Source organism: Alternaria arborescens, assembly GCF_004154835.1.
Source record: "Alternaria arborescens strain FERA 675 chromosome Unknown contig_40, whole genome shotgun sequence".
Classification (NCBI taxonomy): Eukaryota; Fungi; Ascomycota; class Dothideomycetes; order Pleosporales; family Pleosporaceae; genus Alternaria; species Alternaria arborescens.
Window position 1 is genome coordinate 88810 of NW_021167895.1, and position 18886 is coordinate 107695.

Here is an 18886-nt window from a genome sequence, read left to right on the forward strand (position 1 = left end):
AGGAGGATGTGAAAATGTGTCGTATAAGCGGCATGTATTAAACTGCACAATCAGAACTGTTCAACATGGAGAAAACGACTAATCTGGAACCTGTGGTTCTTTCGCGAGCATGTGACACGTATTACTTGATTACTGAATCTAAGGGTGAAGTGTAGCCTCTGCATGTCTCTTTTAAATTCGGAATTACGAAGCATTCTCAAGCGATTTCTCAACTACACGTGCTCATGCCACCGATAATGTGCACCCAACGCAAATATTGGCATGACTGCTCCACATTCTTCGCACCGAAACGCATCCTCCGCATCCATCATATCATCGTCGTCTTCTGCCTCCCAGACATCACTCACAGTAGCTTCCACGTCTTGCGACGCTGTGGGGAAGTCTTCAGAGCCATGTCTTTGTAGAACGGCGTTGTCTTCTGCGAGTTCGCGTTTCCATTCCGCTAGCCATGGCTCTTGGGACAATTGTTCTCCTTCCCCTTCGTCTTCCTCTTCTTCTTGTTCTGAAGCTGGAGTCGAAGAAGGTGATTGCATCAACAAGATCTGTTGCTCGCCTTGATCCGAGTCTTCTCCCTGAAGCTGCTTCTCCAATTGCATCAGGAGAAAGCGTGGTTCACGATGAGCAAGCTCATCTTCCTCCAGCCATTCATATTCATCATCATATTCATTATCTTCCTCCTTCTGGTTGTGGACTTCAGGTTCCTCGATGGTCCCGCCTTCTTCTCTACTACTCCCATCACACTCGTCCATCATCACATCTCCTCGCTCAAACGAGACGTCTGACATTACTAGTTCTTCTTGTTCAGCTTGAGTTTGCTTGGGCTCCTCTATTTCCAGACGCTCTTCTTCAGATCGATCTGGTTCTTCCTCCACTCTCCATTGTTTGAGCACCTCATCCTGGCGCTTGAACATTTTGCTTATGTCCCGTCCGATGCCGCCCCTCTCGCTCGCCGCATCTGCCATGTTGGTCGCAGCGACGTTGACGAGGCTCAAGTTCCACCCTCGTTTCTCTGGGTGGAGTTTGCGGAACAAAGGCAGCAATGCCTCGGTAAGTAGCTTGTCAACGATAGCATCGGTGGTTGTAGCTGCTTTGAGGTTGAAGACAAATGTGGGCATGGGCGTGGACTTTGATATCCGAGCAAAAGACCGGTTGCGGCTTCCATCTGGATTCTGGGGTGGGCGTGGCCGTGTCGACAAGCGGAGGGTTTTAGGATGGGCTAGCCACCGCTTTATTGGTTTCAAAGTGTATGAGCCTGTATCTTGATCGTCTGCGTCGTCGTCTTCCTCCAACAGATCCACATGCATCCTCTCAAGTAATCTCTTCGCAAGCACCCTCAGCTCCTTGGTCACCTGCTCCAAAGTATCCAAACGCATATAACTATCCTCGATACTAATCTGACGGGGTATCTCTCTCGCCTGTCCAACTTGCTTATCATCACATCCATTCAGTAGACCCCAGATGCGTGAGCCGGTACCATGTGGTACACCTGGACCGCCAAGCAAACGTTCAAGCGACTCAGGACCCATACCAGGAAGTGTTCTCACATCACGGACAAGAACAGATTCTTTGGTGCCGCCATAAATAAGTCCAGCATCAAAGTCTGCAGGTCGTTGTAAGACGTGAGCACGCAGTTTCTGTGCTAGTTTGAAGCCAATACCAGGGATTTTGCCAACTTCGTGGTCGTCGATGAAGGTGGTCACGTTATCGACATCCACACCCACATTCCCGTCCTCGGTATACGACGGGAGGAGTGTGGTTTGAGCATCAGGCTTGTGTGTATTGCCTACAAGCTTAGCTAGAAGCTTGTTGGTAGAAATGCCAACAGTAGCTGTATAGCCCGTGTCTTGGTGGAGTTTGGCACGAAGATAATGTGCAAAATGACTTCCCAGCGCCAATCGAAGTTGCAGCAGATTCGGTGGGGTTCCTGGAGACGCATCAGTTCTTTGGACTAACGATCAAGTAAAGCACCCTATAGTGCACAAGATGTGATCTCGCATCGTCAAACTGCGCACTGTTGGTGGCAGTACCACAGCCGCCATCGCTGGTCTCGGTAGCCGCAGGGATTCAGCAAGGAGACTGTCAGCCTTGCATTCCGCCTAATTCAGGTCGATGAACATTTGCCAACCACGCCACATCTTGTACGTCATACGGCCTTATTCCGCTTACCTAAGTCATAATTCGCCGCTTTGGGATACAAATGGCCCGTAAGCCTTGTCGCATCGTAAGGAAAGCCCCTTGTGGGATCTTCCTTTGCGAGACAGAAGAAGGCGTTTGTCAGATCGTTGTGGTTGAGGATGCTGATGTTGTAATCGATTATGTCGGTCACGTCCAGGAAGACCTAGGACAACGAGACTTAGCATGCTATGACTCGCGTCGTGTATACCGCATATAGAGACGGTGAGGAAATTTTTGATGAGGACAGTGGCGGTGTTGAGACACGACGGGGACACGACAAAACTACCTCATCAAAACCTAGTCGCTCTACACGCGAGTTCCAGGAAAAGGATCGCAAAAACGTGTATAACTGTTTGGAAGCATTTCGGAAACGAGTAAGATCCTCGCCGAGGACGATGACTACATCTGGACAGACTTTCTTGGCCTGGTGGATCAGCTGCAACTTGTGCAAGCCCTGTGAGAAGGTTCAGTCAACTGCTGCGGGGAATGATAAGACACGGTCAGATTCGTACTCGTCGGCGGGCCTCATAATTGCATGTGACGATAATCTGTTTTTGCTGCACAGCCAGTGGCAAGCTTCGTAATGCCGGGTTCTCATGTTCAAATACGCTGGCGTAAAAGCAGTCCTGTCGAGATTGATATTACTCAATTGCGCAAGCGTGGGCGCACGTGGTAAAGAAAGTACGTACGTAGTCCTGTTGCGATACGAGACAAGAGTTAGGGCGACCAAGGCGTCAAGGCTGTGCGTGGTGCTTACGAACAAAGTGGACTATGACGGAGTCGGACTGCCGTTTCAGCTTCTTCATGGATTTGGTGCGAGGAAGGAGAAGCGCCGATGCACGTGTTGAGATGTGAAGCAGCAGCAGAAATGTTTCGGCGGCGTGCAGCAGATGAAGCGCGCGTGAAGCCGCGACATGTGGTGGACGGACGGTAGCCTATCACGACACGGGGTGGGCGGGCTGCAGATCGAGTGCGCTAGTCGTCTGAACCCGGAACCCTGCACGACCACGCCTTTGCCACCCTGCATCTATCTTTGGATCGGACTAGTGTGTATTTTGGGAGCAGCGCCCCAGCCAGGCGCTTCGTGTTCAAGTGCACCTCCGCGCGTTGGGATGCGCGCCGCTGCGGATCCACAAGGACGGTTGGTGGCATGCAGCAGACGAGTTTGGTTAATAGGGACATGCCCCTCGTCGACCATGTAATAATCGGCTCCCCTCGCCCAAATCATCTGCCTCGTACCTAACCTACCCGGCACACGCCTATTCCGCCCACGCGAACCCAAACACATGATGCTGTCCACTTTGCAGCCATCACCCCCCTCCCTCTCGATAACGCCGTCGTACTCGCAATCATCTGCCATGTCCAGTATGACTCCCCAGCTGCCTATAATCCCCCCGCCGCGACAGGCCCCGCTGCGCCCCAAACTCTCCATCAACACTGAGCAACCACGTATCCTGGGCAAAGGTGCCAGTCTGCGTCTCGAGACTCTTTCTGCTGTATCGCCAACAGTTCGCAACACATTTTCCAACGCCTATGAACGCCCGGCCCCAGCACCCACCACCCCCAACTCAGCATCTACCCTCTCATCAACACTCACGTCCGCCTCCACCGACTCAGCCACCAGCTCAATACCCTACAAGCAGCCTCACAACCTCACTTCCATCCTCTCCAACAGTCCCGCCCGCGCAATAATACCACGCAAAATGGGCTCCTCAACCCGCCCCATGTTCCCCGCCGAGAAACGTGTTTCCTTCCGCACACCACTCGAGGAGGAAATCACAACCACCAAATACACTCTCGCACACTCCGATCTCGAGTCGAGTAGTTCGACGCTGTCGTCACTGACTTCGAGTGTCGAGACGACGTCAAGCGAGTCGGAAGCCGAGACGGGCAAACCGAGTCTGAGCCTGAAGCCGGCGATCAACATCTCGAACACTAGCATATCGCCTCTTCAGCTCTCCATTAGCAGTACTGCTTCTTCGGTAGAGAGCTCACCAAGAAAGTCACCGCGTGCGGGTGACAAGAGGGATTCTTCCAGCAGCGAAGATGACAGCGATTCTGCACCTGAAACGCCCGTTGCTGGTCGACGGAAGCGGACGAGGGATTGGAGATGGACACTTGGTCCCTTGCCTTCTGACAGCAAATCATCCGTGTCGTCAGCGAGCGAGGGCACGATTAGTGAGGATAGTTCATGAAGACATTTGGAACGCGACCAGGAACTACGACTACGAACTGTACAGAAGGGGGTGGGGGATTCAGGCGTTCACACATCATCATGGGCATTTCTCGGTGTTTTCTTTTCTATGATACCACTTGCATACCATACCATCATCATTGTCCTGGGCGACAATACTAGCATAGCATCGCATGCCATTTACTATTACAACTATTATTACTCATACCAATACAACCTTCAACACATCCATCATACCTACGCTTTGTACACTTACACACCGCTCGCACATGCAAATCCTACCTTGTGGGCGCATATGTGGACATTGCCTCGCGATCACCGTTGTGACATGACCACATGACAAGATCGTCTGCCGATCGATTCCATCTAGCAGCCGCGGGACGAACCCACAGCCACATACTCACACATGACAAAGCACTTGGGCATGTTGATCTTGCTGTCTTTTTGCAAGTCCATGCGAGCCATGCACGTCAGGAAGAAGAAAAAAAACAAGAATAACTTGCAAAAGCCACAGCCGTCGTTTTTTTGCCTCCACTTCACGCAGGCGGTTTCTTGCATCTGCATGCTGTGTTCGGTAGGCGGGCGTTGAGTATGACATCATCGCCATAGTTTAACAAAACGCAGTCGACTTTAGCCGTAAACGTTGCCTCTGGCGGGGGATAAAGGACCCAATCCGTAAAAGGACATGGGACCCGAATACGAGCTTTTTTATCCTTTACCATCCTTGAGCCAGATCCCCAGGATTTCACCGTCACAATACGGAACAGAAAGCAGGGTATGACGTGGCGCGGCGGGAGGCTGGAAAAACCACCGAGAGATCTTGAAGACGCAGCGATACGAACGATACAGTAAGCACCGTATCGGGCAGCGGAGACAATTGCAGTATGGGGAAATTTTACATGTAATGAGTACTGCCGGCTGACGTACGCAGGTTGTAAGTTCGGATCGATAAGTGAGTAATCCCCAAGGTGAATATTCGGAGGTTGGAAAACTGTAACAAAACCGTTCCCTGTTCAAACACATGTTTGTCACATGTTGTTTTTCGTTTCGAGTTTCAACCCCCGCCTAACCCACCTATAGTCCGCCCCGGTGTTATCTCGTATCATCGATAGGTTACTTGTCGCATCTTGTCTTTTTCGTTTCGTGTTTCATGTCGTAACCCCCCCGCTTTCGCGCCTACGTTTGTGACTCGAGACTGTTGGTGGATCTTTGTGGAATCCATCGCCTTAAAAAAAGCCACAGTGGAAACATCTTTGGCAAAATGCGAGCATTTGACAGCTGTCATATTCGATGATTATAACCGTAGTGCGAGTTTTGCGACTCGAACAACTCGTGTAACAAAAGCGATGTATGGGCGAAAGAACGATAGTACATCTCCACACAGACAACCAGGCTCGTGTTCGTGTTCGTGTTTTCTTGCTACTCAACACACCGACACTTCCCCAGCATAGAACACATGTCTTTCTTGACCCCAGTTGCCTTCGTACCTGCAGCCCTTGTGTGTTGAGAAGAGAAGAAAAAAACTGCTATCTTCTCTACACGAACAAATCCGTTCGTGTTCGTGTCTCCCCAACTCTAGCGCAATCTTTCCTGCATGCCCAGTAAAACACGTTGTTCTCCAAATTCGTACCTGCAGGGCTACAGTACAGGGCTTGCTCTACCCCTACCTTTTACCTTGCCGAAACCACTCTCCGACAACACTTTGAGCGCGAACGACGAAGAGAAATCAACATCAACCCGCCACCTTGTGCGTCGTCATCGTACATGAAATCGCATTTGCGGCAGATTGCACATCAACTAGTCAAGAACGCTTTCGTGCTGGCGTGCAAGTTTCCTCGGGAGTGCTAATGAAAACGCGGCTTGCAAAGGGTATGGGCGCTTTCGTTTGAGCGTTCTGGACTTTTGCAAAAGGAATGCAAGGAGAGCTAAGAATAGGTAAAAGTCCGCTAACCATCCCCAATTTCTATCGCTCGCTACATCGTGTTCATCGCCATTGCTCTCAAACGGCATGTTTGCTGCAAGCTGGGAGATTGGCAAGCTACCATGTTCTCTTTTTTCGCGGAGATTATGGTCAAGATGTAGTAAGTACGAGCGAGAGAGATGGTGTGCGTTGTTCGCATCCCGACGATGAACCGTCAGCTTGGTTTGTTCCCAGGGACACACCCATCTGCGCAGAGGACAAATTCTTCTTCTTCCGTGTTCATCGCGGATAGTCATCGCATCGCCTTCCCATCTTCCTAGTCCCGCCGTCATACCGTAGCCGTTAGCGAAATGAAGATCTTCAGGTGTGCAACACCAACAGAACCACAATAACCCTTGCCCAAAACCACGCGAAAAGGGTCTGGAATGGACTGGTTTGCGTATGCTATAATAGCGTCGAGTGCTAAGGGACGGAGCGGAGCGGAAAGCACGGTACGCCGGAGATGAGCAATTACACGAAAGATTTATTCGGTAAGTTTAGTGCCTTCAAAGGATTCGGACATACGATATCACAGTCAGCCCTAGAGGAGCAGTCAAGCGAACGACAAGGATACCTGGGTAGAGCTTGATGTAGGTTGTTGAGATGCGGTGCTATTGTTCGTTACGTTAGTAAGGGATATTGGTGAATGCTAGTTCCACGACATCAAGGGCCGTTGACCTAGCGGTTGTTGAGCATGTCCACGTGATTGGTGCACAGGTTCGTGTTCACCAAGTAGAGTCTTGAAAGCCAAGGGACTATCACTGCCAATATTGCATGTTCCATGTGAAAAGTCTGGGCATAACTTTATCATTGCCAGCCCTGCACATCAGCAACCAAGAGGACGAACCTTGGTGCCGGATGCGTCACATACGACGCACGCCGTTCTGTCTGACAACTACTTGGGACATTGTGTCAGCAAGACCGGAGAGTTCAACATGGTCGCCTTATAGAATTTCAAGGACATGTAGATGAATTGAGTGTCTAACAGCTACCGAGAAGGGAAAAGCTACTACGAAGTATACGTTGGGTTTTTCAGGCCCAGCATCTTCATGTAAGTTCTTTCTCGCCATCCCCCCGTTTCCCAATATCAGCGATGCAATTATCACAAAGACCAAAGTCTCACCACCACCACCACCACCACCACCACCACTGTCAGTTTTCCAAATCACTATTCGTCTACCCTCCCATCTAATACCCCTCCCCTGCCCCCGGCGTCCAATCAAACTTGTGCATAGCCATAGCCCAGAGCAGCGCGCCAACCAACGGCCCCAAAAAGAAGGTAATGAAGAGAACAAAGAGAATTGTATTTCTCTTCTTCCTGTTGGCCCATCCCCTAGCCATACCTCGCATCACGCCTCCCTGCTTGTCAATTCTTTCTTTCCTTTGTGTCTCGAGAGCGGCTGCCGTAGCTGCAGTGAAAGCGCGGACTGCTTTCCCGGCGCGTCGCTGTGCTTTCTCGTCGTCGTCGTCGGAGACCAGGGATCTGGGGCGCCCGAGGGTGTGCTGGTGGTGGTGGTGCTCGTGTGCGAAGCGTTTGGCGTAGAGTCCGTCTAGTAAAGGAAAAAGGAAATCAGTGTAACTGTTATATGTCCCCTATTCAGAGTAGTGAAGCCGTTGAAGATATCGTACCTGTGCGAGTGTCCTTTTCCTTCCTACTAACTGATGCAACAGTATGCTGGGTCCCGGTAACCTTGGTTTTTCTCTCCTTCGTTCCCTCAACATACTTGCACCAAACTGCATACCGTTGATCCAGATGCCCCGTCCTGCTCCACCTCGCAATCTCAGCGATCCGGCGTCGGAGCGCCTCGCCCTCGAGTACCGTCGTAAGCTCGTAGTAGAGTTTCGTATCAATTTTGCTGATATCAACGTTTTGCTTGCGCAGGCCTGTGGTGATGTCTATCCAGGAGTTGATGGCGTGAGGCGGATCCCCAGACTTGTTGGACGGGTTGCGGAGGAGCAGCCATGTTTGCGCCATGTCGTGGAATTTGGCGGCTGAAACAAGGGTTTGTTCCGGACCGGTGGCCGCAGTATGCTCGTACAGGATCAGGCTGTCTTTGCGCGTGGCGAGGCCTTGGGTGTACCTGGATGGACGTGTTACGAGGTCAGTGTATGTCTCAAATGTACTGAGAGGGAGAGAGAGATAGCACATACCAATTCCCAACAGCCTGGCGGGGGGAGGAGGCGTTGCGGAGGGAGTGGAGGATGGCCATGAGAGAGAGGTCGAGAGAGCTGTATGCGTCCGGGCTACCGCGCGATATCTTGCCCGGGGGGATGTTGGGGGTGTGGGATAAATTGTCTTCAGTGATGGACGCGAGACGGGTGCGTATGTTGCGGGTACCAAGTACTGGACAATCTTGTCAGTGATTCGGAGATGCTCTATAAGGACATATGATGTTCTAGTCGCAACTCAACCCATCTATTGTAAGAAAGAAGTACTCACAATAAGGCACGGCGTCACTGATGCGAAACAACTCCAATCCGTGATACTCAGCAACAACATCAAACACCGGCTTGACCTTCGGAGCCGGCACCTGGAGGCAAATCTCTCGACCTCCATTTGGCCCATTCGCCTTGGGGTTATCTCTGCGTGTGGAGGAGTTGGCAACAGACAGGTACATCTTGTGCTGAGTCGGGCGCTCAGTACACACAGACGAGGTCTCAGAAGTACAACCTCCGTTGCCCTCAAATTCGGAACGATGTCCGCGAGTCGGGACGGGAGCGGAGTCGCTCTGTGAGATGGTGACACCAGTTTCTGGAACACTGACCTGGGCGGTGCTAGTTGTTGGGGTTGGAAAGAACAGGATTGGTGTAGACCTAGGAGGGACTGGTTTGGAGCTAGAAGGGCCTGGTGCGTACATGTCGGTTGACAAGTGGGAGAGATCAGTTTGCTCAGTAGATGCTGATTCTATAGAAGACATGGAAGACGTGGAGCATCTCTGAGACTTGAAAGCTTCGGACATGAATTCATCGGCGATAGGTGTACGTGAACCGTAATCAACAGCCTTGCCTTTGCCCTTGGAGTCTGCAGTGACCTCGATAGTAGGGATTCGTTGCTGTGCCCATTTCGTTGGGCCTGGGACTGCTGGGATTAATTGTTTCTGGTCAGAAAAAGGTCAATTGATGTAGCCATGCAATCTGATGAGTTTTTCCGCGTACCTTGATGTTGCGGCCTTGGAGACTGTCGCTTCGACATCGTGGTCTTGTCGCCATTGTGGAGAAATGGCTCGTTAGCGATATGGTGAGTGGAGAGAAGGGAGGTGCTCAGCCCATTCACGGGCTGGACGATTGATAGGATGGATTGAGAGAATGAAAGCCACGGACGCAGGAGCAAGATTCGCAACGAGAAAGGTATATATTGATCTGGCTCGTTGGCCACTGTACGGTAGAATTATACCTTCATGGACCCGGAATATGTCGCTATCAAAGCCCCTCCCACCTTCTCATCGTCTTTGATGATCTGATTTGGATGTTGTTGTGGATCGCGACCCTGGAATCGTCATGATATCGCCCAACAACCGTTGCTTGCAAGACCCTTTGCAACCTCTAGCGTTGATGATGCCTGATACAGCTCAGGAACCTTGATTCCCACCCATGCTCTTTCTGTTGTCTGTTGGCCGGGATGTATTGGGACAGTCTGTTAGCCGAAATGCGATACTGAATGCGTGTGTAAGGACACATGATGGTGGTCAGTTTCTGTGACCCGATCTAGCCATGGTCCAATGGCATTCGTCGTAATGCATAATCCGAATACTATCACAGTGATGATGCATTCGAGCTGCCATTTTGTGATGTTGTCTCCCAAAGTAGCAATGCCCCGCTTCTAAACCGTTAAGGCGGTCGGCAACGGGTGTCTTGGCACTCCGAGACATGACATGTGATAGACGACGCTTGACGTAGCAGGCAAGCCCTCTGGCAATGCTTAATCAATGCGCGTGCCGGCTTCGCATTCCTGCTTCCACAGTATGCTTCTGGCGCCGACCTAGAGTGTACTCCCCACTAAGCCCACGATGCCTGGCTCCTCGCGATTGCCCGTCAGTCTACGCGATACATTCAATGCGCGGAAGAGCTCCGCTAATGGCCAGCTCGTCGCCCTAAACATCGATGTGTATGCGCGCTTGCAATAGCGATAAGGAAACACAGTGTACTGACATGGGGTATACAGTCTGCGCAACATCATCTTCGTTCTCTTCGTCCTCCGATGGACACGCATCACCTTCTACCAACTCAAAGGTCGCGGCATCTTCGGCTCCATCAGCGATGCCTACATCAGCATCCGCCGCTACCTCTACGGCATCTTCCTCCGACTGCCCGGTGTGCGCGACAAAGTACAAGCCCAAGTCTCTGAATCTCTCCTGAAGCTCGAACGTAAGCTTGTTCCGAGCGGGCCCGGCGTCGAGCGCATCACCAGTCTACCCGCTCAAGGATGGAGCGAAGAAGAGGTGCGCAAGAAGCTGGGTGAACTGGCCGACATGGAGCACACGCGATGGGAAGACGGACGAGTCAGCGGCGCGGTATACCACGGCGGGGACGAGCTGATCAGACTGCAAACCGAGGCGTTTGGCAAGTTCACCGTTGCGAACCCCATCCACCCTGATGTGTTCCCTGGTGTGAGGAAGATGGAAGCCGAGATCGTAGCCATGGTGCTCTCCCTCTTCAACGCACCCGAAGACGCGGCCGGCGTGACTACCTCCGGCGGCACAGAATCCATCCTCATGGCATGTCTCTCTGCCCGCAACAAAGCCTACCACGAGCGCGGCGTCACATCTCCCGAGATGATCTTGCCAGAAACCGCACACACAGCCTTCCGCAAGGCATGCGAATACTTCAAGATCAAAATGCATCTCGTGTCCTGCAAAGCCCCGTCTTACAAAGTCCACTTGCCCTCCGTCTCCCGGCTTATCAATCCGAATACTGTGCTATTGGTTGGCTCTGCCCCCAACTTCCCCCACGGCATCATCGACGACATCTCCGGGCTGAGCAAGCTCGCTGTCAAGAAGAAGATCCCGCTACACGTAGACTGTTGCTTGGGTTCCTTCATCATCCCCATGCTACCCAAGGCAGGTTTCGACTTTGACCCTTTTGACTTCCGTCTCCCAGGCGTAACAAGCATATCCTGCGACACACACAAATACGGGTTTGCGCCAAAGGGCAACTCGACGGTGTTGTACCGCTCCGACGTCTACCGCAAATACCAATACTTCATCTCGCCTGACTGGTCCGGCGGCGTTTACGCATCGCCTTCCATTGCCGGTTCTCGCCCTGGCGCTCTCATTGCAGGGTGCTGGGCTTCCCTCGTCAAGCAAGGCAGCAACGGCTATCTCGACGCCTGCCACAAGATTGTCGGCGGCATGAAGAAGATTGAATCGGCTATCCGCGAGAACCCGCAACTATCCCCTGATTTAAAAATCATCGGACAGCCCAAAGTCTCCGTCGTGGCTTTCTTGTCCAACACGCTGGATATCTACGACATTGCTGATGGTATGTCGAACAAGGGCTGGCATTTGAATGCCTTGCAGAGTCCGCCGGCTATCCATGTCGCTGTTACCCTGCCCATTGTCGCCGTTGTGGACAAGTTGATTGAGGATCTTGTCGAGGTTACAGAGGAGGTTAGGGATGCGGAGCGCAAGCGTATCGCTGAAGGAAAAGGCGCAAAGGGTGCTGTCAAGGGCGACACCGCGGCGCTGTACGGTGTGGCGGGAAGCTTGCCAAATAAGAGTGTCGTTGTGGACCTGGCCAAGGGCTTTTTGGATACGCTTTACAAGGCGTGAGGAGGGGGTGTGCAGCTGGGAAACTATGCAAAGGTCTCGGGTTGGACGGGAGGAAAGGAAGCTAACATACCCATCGAGTATCAGATTGTTATATTGTTCAAATGGTGAAGTCAACACATACACAAGTCCGCTTCCCCGACGGTGCAACGACTTTTTTCCTTCTTTTTTTGCTTGAATTAATTACTCAACTATCGTCCACTACTCGCCACCTAATCCCCTAGCATCCTCCACAACAACCCTGGCAATCTTCTTCAACGTTGACTTGTGGTCGGCCTCACGAAACTTGTCCCACCGGTCCAATCCCTCACTCGCGTCAATATTCAATGTCTCATACCCTTGCTTGATAACCGCGTGCACCTCTTGCGGACTAAGATGCTTCCTCGCCTTGCCCTTGTCATTCAACAAGGCCTGATAGTGATTCGACACGTTAATCAGCGTCTGCATGGACCCCTGTTTTCCCAAGGCAAACGCGTCTCGGAACTTGACGAGGGTATCGCCACTCTCGACGAGCTTGTAGAAGAGGTCGTCGTACGCGGCTGGATCCGGTAAGAAGTTTTCGCCGCTCGACAGCGCGAAAGCGAGGAGGTTGACGAGCAGGTCAATCATCTTGTTGGATTTGTAGTTGCTCTTGATGTCGCTTTCGTACGTGGTGAGGAAGCGGACAAAGGAGAGGAGAGTTCGCCAGAGTTCTGCCCAATGGTACGTGATGCGCGTTTTTGTTCGACTGAGGTGGGAGAGCAGACGCAATAGGACGCCGAGACAGAGGCTGTAAAAAGAAAAAGTGTTAATCGTTTTCCTTTCATATCTTCCTCTTCCCGCCTTTCCCGGATAGCAGATTGTAGAATAGACTCACATGTAAAAATCCACATCCAACCGTCTCCTTAGATTATGACTGATAGCATCATTCATCATATCCAACACAACAGCACCTGGTACTCTCTCCCCCCTCACAACCGGCAGATAAGGTTGTCGCTGCCGACACAACCTTACGTCCAGTTTACTTTCCTCACTGCACAGACGCTTCGCGAGCGTCTGGTCCTCGACAAGTATTTGCAGCACGAAGAGACTGAGGTATGTGTACAGCGCCGCCCTCGCACTCCTGTGTGCATGCTGGAACATGTAGCTCGTCAAAGAGAGGTACGCGCTGAGGGGGGATGGTGAGGCTGCTGCGGCATCGGACGAGGCGTTGGGGGTAGATTTGACGAGGTTGAAGCAGAAGACTTTGTTCGCGTTTGCGAAGTCGTAGACAGAGAGGAGGATGCCGATTTCCGGACCGGGTCTGGCAAAATGGGGGGAGCGATGTTAGTAATGGGCATAGCAAGCAGAAGAAGAGGATATGTTACTCACAATGCAGCAAAGAGGCTCTTTGCCTCTTCAGGGGCCGCCGGTGTTGGTGTCGTTGGCCTACTCCCACTCCCCGCCAGCGCCCCCAAGCCAATATAACTAAGCGTAGATCCCAGACTCCAACCTTCGGGCATATCATCTTGCACAGCTACATAGCTATCTCTCAGCTTCCTACACGTGTCGCCGAAACAGCTCACCATGTCCTGTATGATGGCGTCGTTGACAAAGTCGTCGAGACGCAGGCGATACGGGTTTTGAAATTCGAATTTGTTGTAGTTCGTGAGGAGGCCAAGGAGGTAGAGGGCGGGGACGACTTGAGGAGTCGAGGGACAGTCGGAGATGTACTGTGTGGATTGCTGAGTTAATTTGTCCATACATATATATACATAACAACCTAACATACCTTCATGAGACTCGGGAACAGATCGCGATGCGTAAAGTAACTCGGCAGCGCAGTCTGAAAGCCAGCGGCGGTTATACTCAGCGTCGCTCGAACGGCCCTCAGGCGCAAAGCAACTGCCATGTCGATGTCAGTATCGATAATCCTCGGGGTCTTGACGAATAAAACATACCATCACGTCCACCCCGTATAGCCGTATCCAGCGTGGCTACAAAATCCGTCATGACGGCATCCGCATCGTTGAGCCCCGTAAGAACAGATATGATGTCGGAGCTAGGATTCGTGTATTTCTTGGTAAGAGCGGCATCGAGGAAGACTGTCAAGGTCTAAGCGGTAAGCGCATGGAGAATTGGGTGTGGACGTTAAGGGCAAAGAGCGGCATGGTACCTCGAGGGCGATTTCGTCGGCGGGTGCTTTTGCTTGCTTGACGCGGAGGAGGGCGTGGCGGAAGAGTTGCTGTGAACGCGCTTGCTGGTGGAGCATCTCGTCTGGCGCAATCGAGGCCAGTGTGCGCTTCAGGCCGGCTGTATCGGGGCGGTGGAGAAAGAATTCTTGCCAGAATCCCTCGGACAGTTCGACATCTTCGTCATCTTCCTGGGGCGCCCCTTTGCATTAGCACACACTGCTGGCGCAAGTGGGCGGGAGAGGGAGAGAGAGGACACACTTTGAATAGGGTTTCGTAGAGGGATATGATTTTGGGCTGGAATATTTCAGGCCGCGAGTCCTGGGTTAGAGGGGATGGCTCCATGGTAGGACGCTTCCGCGCTCTCTGCAGCTTATGTCGGGGTGGGATGCTGCAGGGTCAAGCTTCAATCGCAGTAGTTGCAGAGGTGTCGCGTCGCGCAATATGGGGAACTAGCGGGCCGTTGGGCGATCGGACGCCGATAAGCCCCACCATTGCACGTGTGAAGACTTGATAGTCATAGTCGTTGTATGTCGCGCGTGATTTAAATAGACAGTGTGCTACAGAGCTTGCCATTGGAGAGACTCGTCAGAAGCACGGCGGAAAAGAAAAGTTGTAAACATGCCGTCCCCCCTTCTCATCGGCATCTCAGGCCCCTCTTCGTCTGGCAAGACAACACTCTCTCGCCTACTCCGCGACATATTCCCGCCGTCAAAGCTATTCATCCTACATCTCGATGACTTTTACCTCACCGACGCCGAGATTCCCGTCAAGAATGGCGTCCAGGATTGGGACTGCATAGAGTCGCTCAACCTACCTGCACTCCAACAAGCCCTCCAACACATCAAAGAACATGGAAACAGCCCAGACTGGTTAGTCAGTCAGGAAGATCAAAACAGCGTCGGAGAACACGGTGTACCCGAAGCTGAGATTCAGAAACTGAGACAGGATGTATCGACGTGGCTGGGTAGTAGTACGCCGGGGTGGGAAGAAAGACGCATCTGCATCGTCGATGGCTTCCTCCTCTTCTCAGAAGACATGAAAGATATACGCTCCCTATTTGACGTCAAACTCTTCCTCCGCACTTCCTACGAGACTGCGAAGCGTAGGCGCGAAGCGCGGAGTGGGTATGTAACTATTGAAGGGTTCTGGACAGATCCACCGGGGTATGTCGATGATATCGTATGGCCGAATTACGTCAAAGATCACAGATTTCTGTTCAGGGGCGGAGACGTGGACGGGGAGCTGGATGAAAGTGTTTGTGAGAGTGTTGGAATATGTGGCATGCCGAGGGAAGCAGAGGGGGATATGACGCAGTGTTTGCGCTGGGCAGCCGGGGTATTGGGGCGGGTGGTCAAGGGAACATGAAGGCAGTTTTGAAGATTGTATTATTATGCCTGTATGCATATGGCTTTGGAGCTCTTTTGACCGCAAAACACGACATGCTCCAATTCCGAACCAGATTGTTAATATCCGTCAACGCCAGTGCGCCGTACGACCATGCGTCCAGACCTACCAGCCATGCAGAAGTGATGATACACAGATGACAAAGCGAAAAGGCTGACCTGTTAAAGCTCGAAATCACTCATTCCTCTAGGTGCTGGACTTGACCTTGTCAATATAGGCTTGTCCCGGACTCTCATAAGTAGGCACAAAGAAGGTGTTAATCTGAGCTTCTTTGGAGAGCCACGTAGTCATTTGACTAAGCTCCTCACGCAAGCGCGTGACAGCCTGGTGATCCATGTTGGTCTGCGCGATGAGTTCGGGCATAGTAACTGCGTCACCCTCGTTAGCTGAAGATCAAGCTTCTCCTAGTCGTAAAAACACATACCCAGAAGACGCAAGAGGTGCTCGCCGCCGTAGATGTCCGCCAATGGTTTCCCAGCAAGCTCATCAGTTGGTTGTTGAATGCGAGACCAGATGTCGTAGAATTGCTCACGCTCAAAGCGGTACAGAAGAAGACGACCAACACTCTTGTTGAAATACTCTTTTAGTCCTGCTATGACTTCTTCGAGAATGTCGCGCTCGATACTGGTGCGGTTGCTGTTGTCATTGACGTGCTTCATGTATTCGTCTAATATGACGCCTGCGGGATAATTCGCAGGAAGCTGCACTAGCTGTAGGTTCTTAGTGATGTTCTCCCAGTCGTCGACTAGGAGACTCTTGAGCCTGTCTGGCATGTAGATCCTGACTGCTAGCTTATTCTGGAATGCTTCTTCCTGAAAAGGGTTAGGACTTCACTCCAAGTCGCTTTGTGCGCAAAGTTGCTGAGATACATACCTTCTCTAGGTCGTTGTCGCGAACCCTCTTCTGACCGCGAGGGGCGGCAGAGACGGAGGTTTGGCGCTCTTCGCTACCGCGTGCCGAACCTTGCGCCTTCTTCTTTGCTGGTGCGGGCTGGGCCCTTGCAGCACGCTGGGCAGCTAGCATCTCGTGCCTGAGGTTGTTGGCCAACTCTCTGTTCTCAGGCGACAGTTTGCGAAGCCGGTCCTCAGGAACCCAGTCATCCCAGCTGCGAGGTGTTAGCAACTGGACCCAACGCCAATCCACGACTCATTGGATGCTTAAACTAGGACTTTGAGATGGAGTAGAGATAGATAAATGGCAGTGGTGTTGTACATGGATTGAGAGAGTGAAGTGTACACGCGGGCAAACGTGACTTCCGCAGTGAGGAGCGGAACGATGGGCGAGTGGAGAAAATCTCAAACAAAGTGAAGATACGTACGTGTTCTTCCAGCCCTTGTAGTGCACCCTATATTCGAAGCCATTCTTCTTGTCTTCCTCTACTGGTCGCGCTTCAAGGATCTTGGCCTCGTACAGCAACTCATGATGAAAACAGAAGACTTTCTCGTCCTTCTTGAACGCAGCCTCTGGAGCGGCTGCAGGCGCCATGATTGCGATGAAATGCGATGGATCTGGTGTTGGTGTGTTTGGTAGTCAGAAAAGAAAGCGGTCAGGGTGCTGGAGATTGCACGTCCAGGTAGCGCGTCCCTATGGGAGTGATGACAGCCAGACAGAGATGCTCAGCAGCGCAAAACACCAGTTCCCGTTGCCTGATTAATGTAAGCAAGTCGATGAGCCTGCTAATAGATGGTCCAGTCGATGTTTGCTTAGAGTCGTCGAAGGCACGTCTCACGGGAGTTTTCTGGGCACGGGCCAGCACGCGTCGCGCTTTCCGATGAGCCTCCTTCGTTGGGCGATCCCACCACGATCACTGCCTCACCAATCAAACGTATGAGTTGCATTTCATCTGAACATAACGTCTCCCACCATAATCATGCCGTCGCAAGAGGCCAAGATTCTCGGTGACTTCCTCCTCGCCCCTGCTCCCCTGCGCGACTTCATCACCCTACGCGACTTTACCGACATCTTTCCCCGCGCCCACCGGTCCAACCCCGCTGTACAAGAGATTTATCGCGAGCTTCAGAGGATACGCGACAAGGATGTTGAGCTCGTCCGTCAAGACATCATCGACGAGGTCAAACGGTCCAAGCAGCTGAGGCGGGAGTATGCACGAGAGAAACGCCAGATAGACGATGCTACCGTCGCTGGACTGGACCCCGTTGCGCTTCAAATGGAGGAGGAGGTAGCTCGTTATACCAAAGAGACTACTGCGACCCGTGCTGACCTCATCGCCAGATTTCCGGCCAAGTTCGTAAGAAACCGCACACCCTACAGACGGTCCACTCCGACATCGACGAAGCGTGCCAAAGCCTTGAGGCTCGGATTGCAGAGATAGAGCAAGAGAACAGAATAGCCTTGACAGAAGTTCAAGACGTTGTGGGCGCGCTCAGTGAATTGCGCCATGGCCGGTTTGCCCCATCGTCCAGCGGCGAGAGCATTGGGGAAGAGGTCATGGCAACGCTCAAGCGACTTGAGGCCGTATGCGACAGACCCGGGGGATGATAATGCGACACTCCTGCATATCGTGTCTTACGTACAATGCGTTGTGCAGATGCAAGCAGTGTGCTGATGGCTAGGCACTTTGGTCCTTGACTGAATCACAGACATCGCGTGCGTAGACCGGCAATTTCGCACATCCGTCGCGCAAGTTATAGGTGACGTCGCGCCCTGGATAAACGTTGCACGTCGAACGGCTTTCCGTTCGAACCAAGGTCACGACCGACGTACCCAGGACGCATATCGGCGCGCATGAGGCAGGAAGGCAGCTTTGCTACACTCTTCGCCGTTTGAGAATCTGCGCTCCTCATACCATCTTCCCTTGGATGCATGTCGGAACATACGCTGCATGATGACATGTTGCCAGTTGTGAGTTTTGGACCGTTCATTCCTTGGCGTATCGACTATGCAACCCGCCGTCCGAGAACGTGACGAGCACTACAACAGCATGATAGACCTAATCACGGCTTTAGGAGAATCACCTCGCTAAATAGCATCATTCCGCCGTCCAGGCTAGCAGCCCCGCGTGTATAGAACTTGAGCGACCCGTGATTGGCTACACGAACGACCGCAATTAATATATGTATATGAACAGCTTCAATCCCGCAACCCGTGGCAACTAGTTTCCGCAACAGAGATCTGTCTATACTACGACCTCTACACGTGTCCAGTTGAAGATGGGTGACTTATACCGCGTTGTAGTCCGGTCCTTTGCAGTTCCTCCGTCGCCTTCCATGTATTT

At 52.2% G+C, this 18886-nt stretch overlaps 8 protein-coding genes across 8 annotated transcripts; 4 read left to right on the forward strand and 4 right to left on the reverse strand.

Annotated features, from left to right (window-relative positions):
- Positions 1-212: 212 nt before the first annotated feature.
- Positions 213-2981, reverse strand: AA0111_g10847 (hypothetical protein; the record flags this gene model as incomplete). The annotated part of the gene is made up of 3 exons (XM_028644645.1): positions 213-1924; positions 2167-2338; positions 2937-2981. The coding sequence occupies 3 exons, from the start codon at positions 2979-2981 to the stop codon at positions 213-215; spliced, it is 1929 nt and encodes a 642-aa protein (XP_028501520.1).
- Positions 2982-3542: 561 nt separating this feature from the next.
- On the forward strand, positions 3543-4370 carry AA0111_g10848 (hypothetical protein; the record flags this gene model as incomplete). The annotated part of the gene is made up of 1 exon (XM_028644646.1): positions 3543-4370. The coding sequence occupies one exon, from the start codon at positions 3543-3545 to the stop codon at positions 4368-4370; it is 828 nt and encodes a 275-aa protein (XP_028501558.1).
- Positions 4371-7517: 3147 nt separating this feature from the next.
- On the reverse strand, positions 7518-9539 carry AA0111_g10849 (hypothetical protein; the record flags this gene model as incomplete). The annotated part of the gene is made up of 5 exons (XM_028644647.1): positions 7518-7879; positions 7959-8410; positions 8481-8673; positions 8770-9427; positions 9486-9539. 5 exons carry the CDS (start codon positions 9537-9539, stop codon positions 7518-7520), a joined length of 1719 nt encoding a protein of 572 aa, XP_028501584.1.
- Positions 9540-10336: 797 nt separating this feature from the next.
- Positions 10337-12097, forward strand: AA0111_g10850 (Sphingosine-1-phosphate lyase; the record flags this gene model as incomplete). The annotated part of the gene is made up of 2 exons (XM_028644649.1): positions 10337-10434; positions 10492-12097. 2 exons carry the CDS (start codon positions 10337-10339, stop codon positions 12095-12097), a joined length of 1704 nt encoding a protein of 567 aa, XP_028501564.1.
- A 198-nt stretch (positions 12098-12295) lies between these two features.
- AA0111_g10851 (hypothetical protein) lies at positions 12296-14589 on the reverse strand (the record flags this gene model as incomplete). Its single annotated transcript, XM_028644650.1, has 7 exons — positions 12296-12863; positions 12951-13376; positions 13445-13785; positions 13845-13957; positions 14014-14167; positions 14229-14435; positions 14506-14589. 7 exons carry the CDS (start codon positions 14587-14589, stop codon positions 12296-12298), a joined length of 1893 nt encoding a protein of 630 aa, XP_028501563.1.
- Positions 14590-14865: 276 nt separating this feature from the next.
- Positions 14866-15612, forward strand: AA0111_g10852 (hypothetical protein; the record flags this gene model as incomplete). The annotated part of the gene is made up of 1 exon (XM_028644651.1): positions 14866-15612. One exon carries the CDS (start codon positions 14866-14868, stop codon positions 15610-15612), a length of 747 nt encoding a protein of 248 aa, XP_028501566.1.
- Positions 15613-15837: 225 nt separating this feature from the next.
- Positions 15838-17136, reverse strand: AA0111_g10853 (Chromatin modification-related protein; the record flags this gene model as incomplete). Its single annotated transcript, XM_028644652.1, has 4 exons — positions 15838-16019; positions 16076-16463; positions 16525-16756; positions 16970-17136. The coding sequence occupies 4 exons, from the start codon at positions 17134-17136 to the stop codon at positions 15838-15840; spliced, it is 969 nt and encodes a 322-aa protein (XP_028501565.1).
- Positions 17137-17521: 385 nt separating this feature from the next.
- AA0111_g10854 (hypothetical protein) lies at positions 17522-18150 on the forward strand (the record flags this gene model as incomplete). Its single annotated transcript, XM_028644653.1, has 2 exons — positions 17522-17830; positions 17884-18150. 2 exons carry the CDS (start codon positions 17522-17524, stop codon positions 18148-18150), a joined length of 576 nt encoding a protein of 191 aa, XP_028501561.1.
- Positions 18151-18886: the final 736 nt, after the last annotated feature.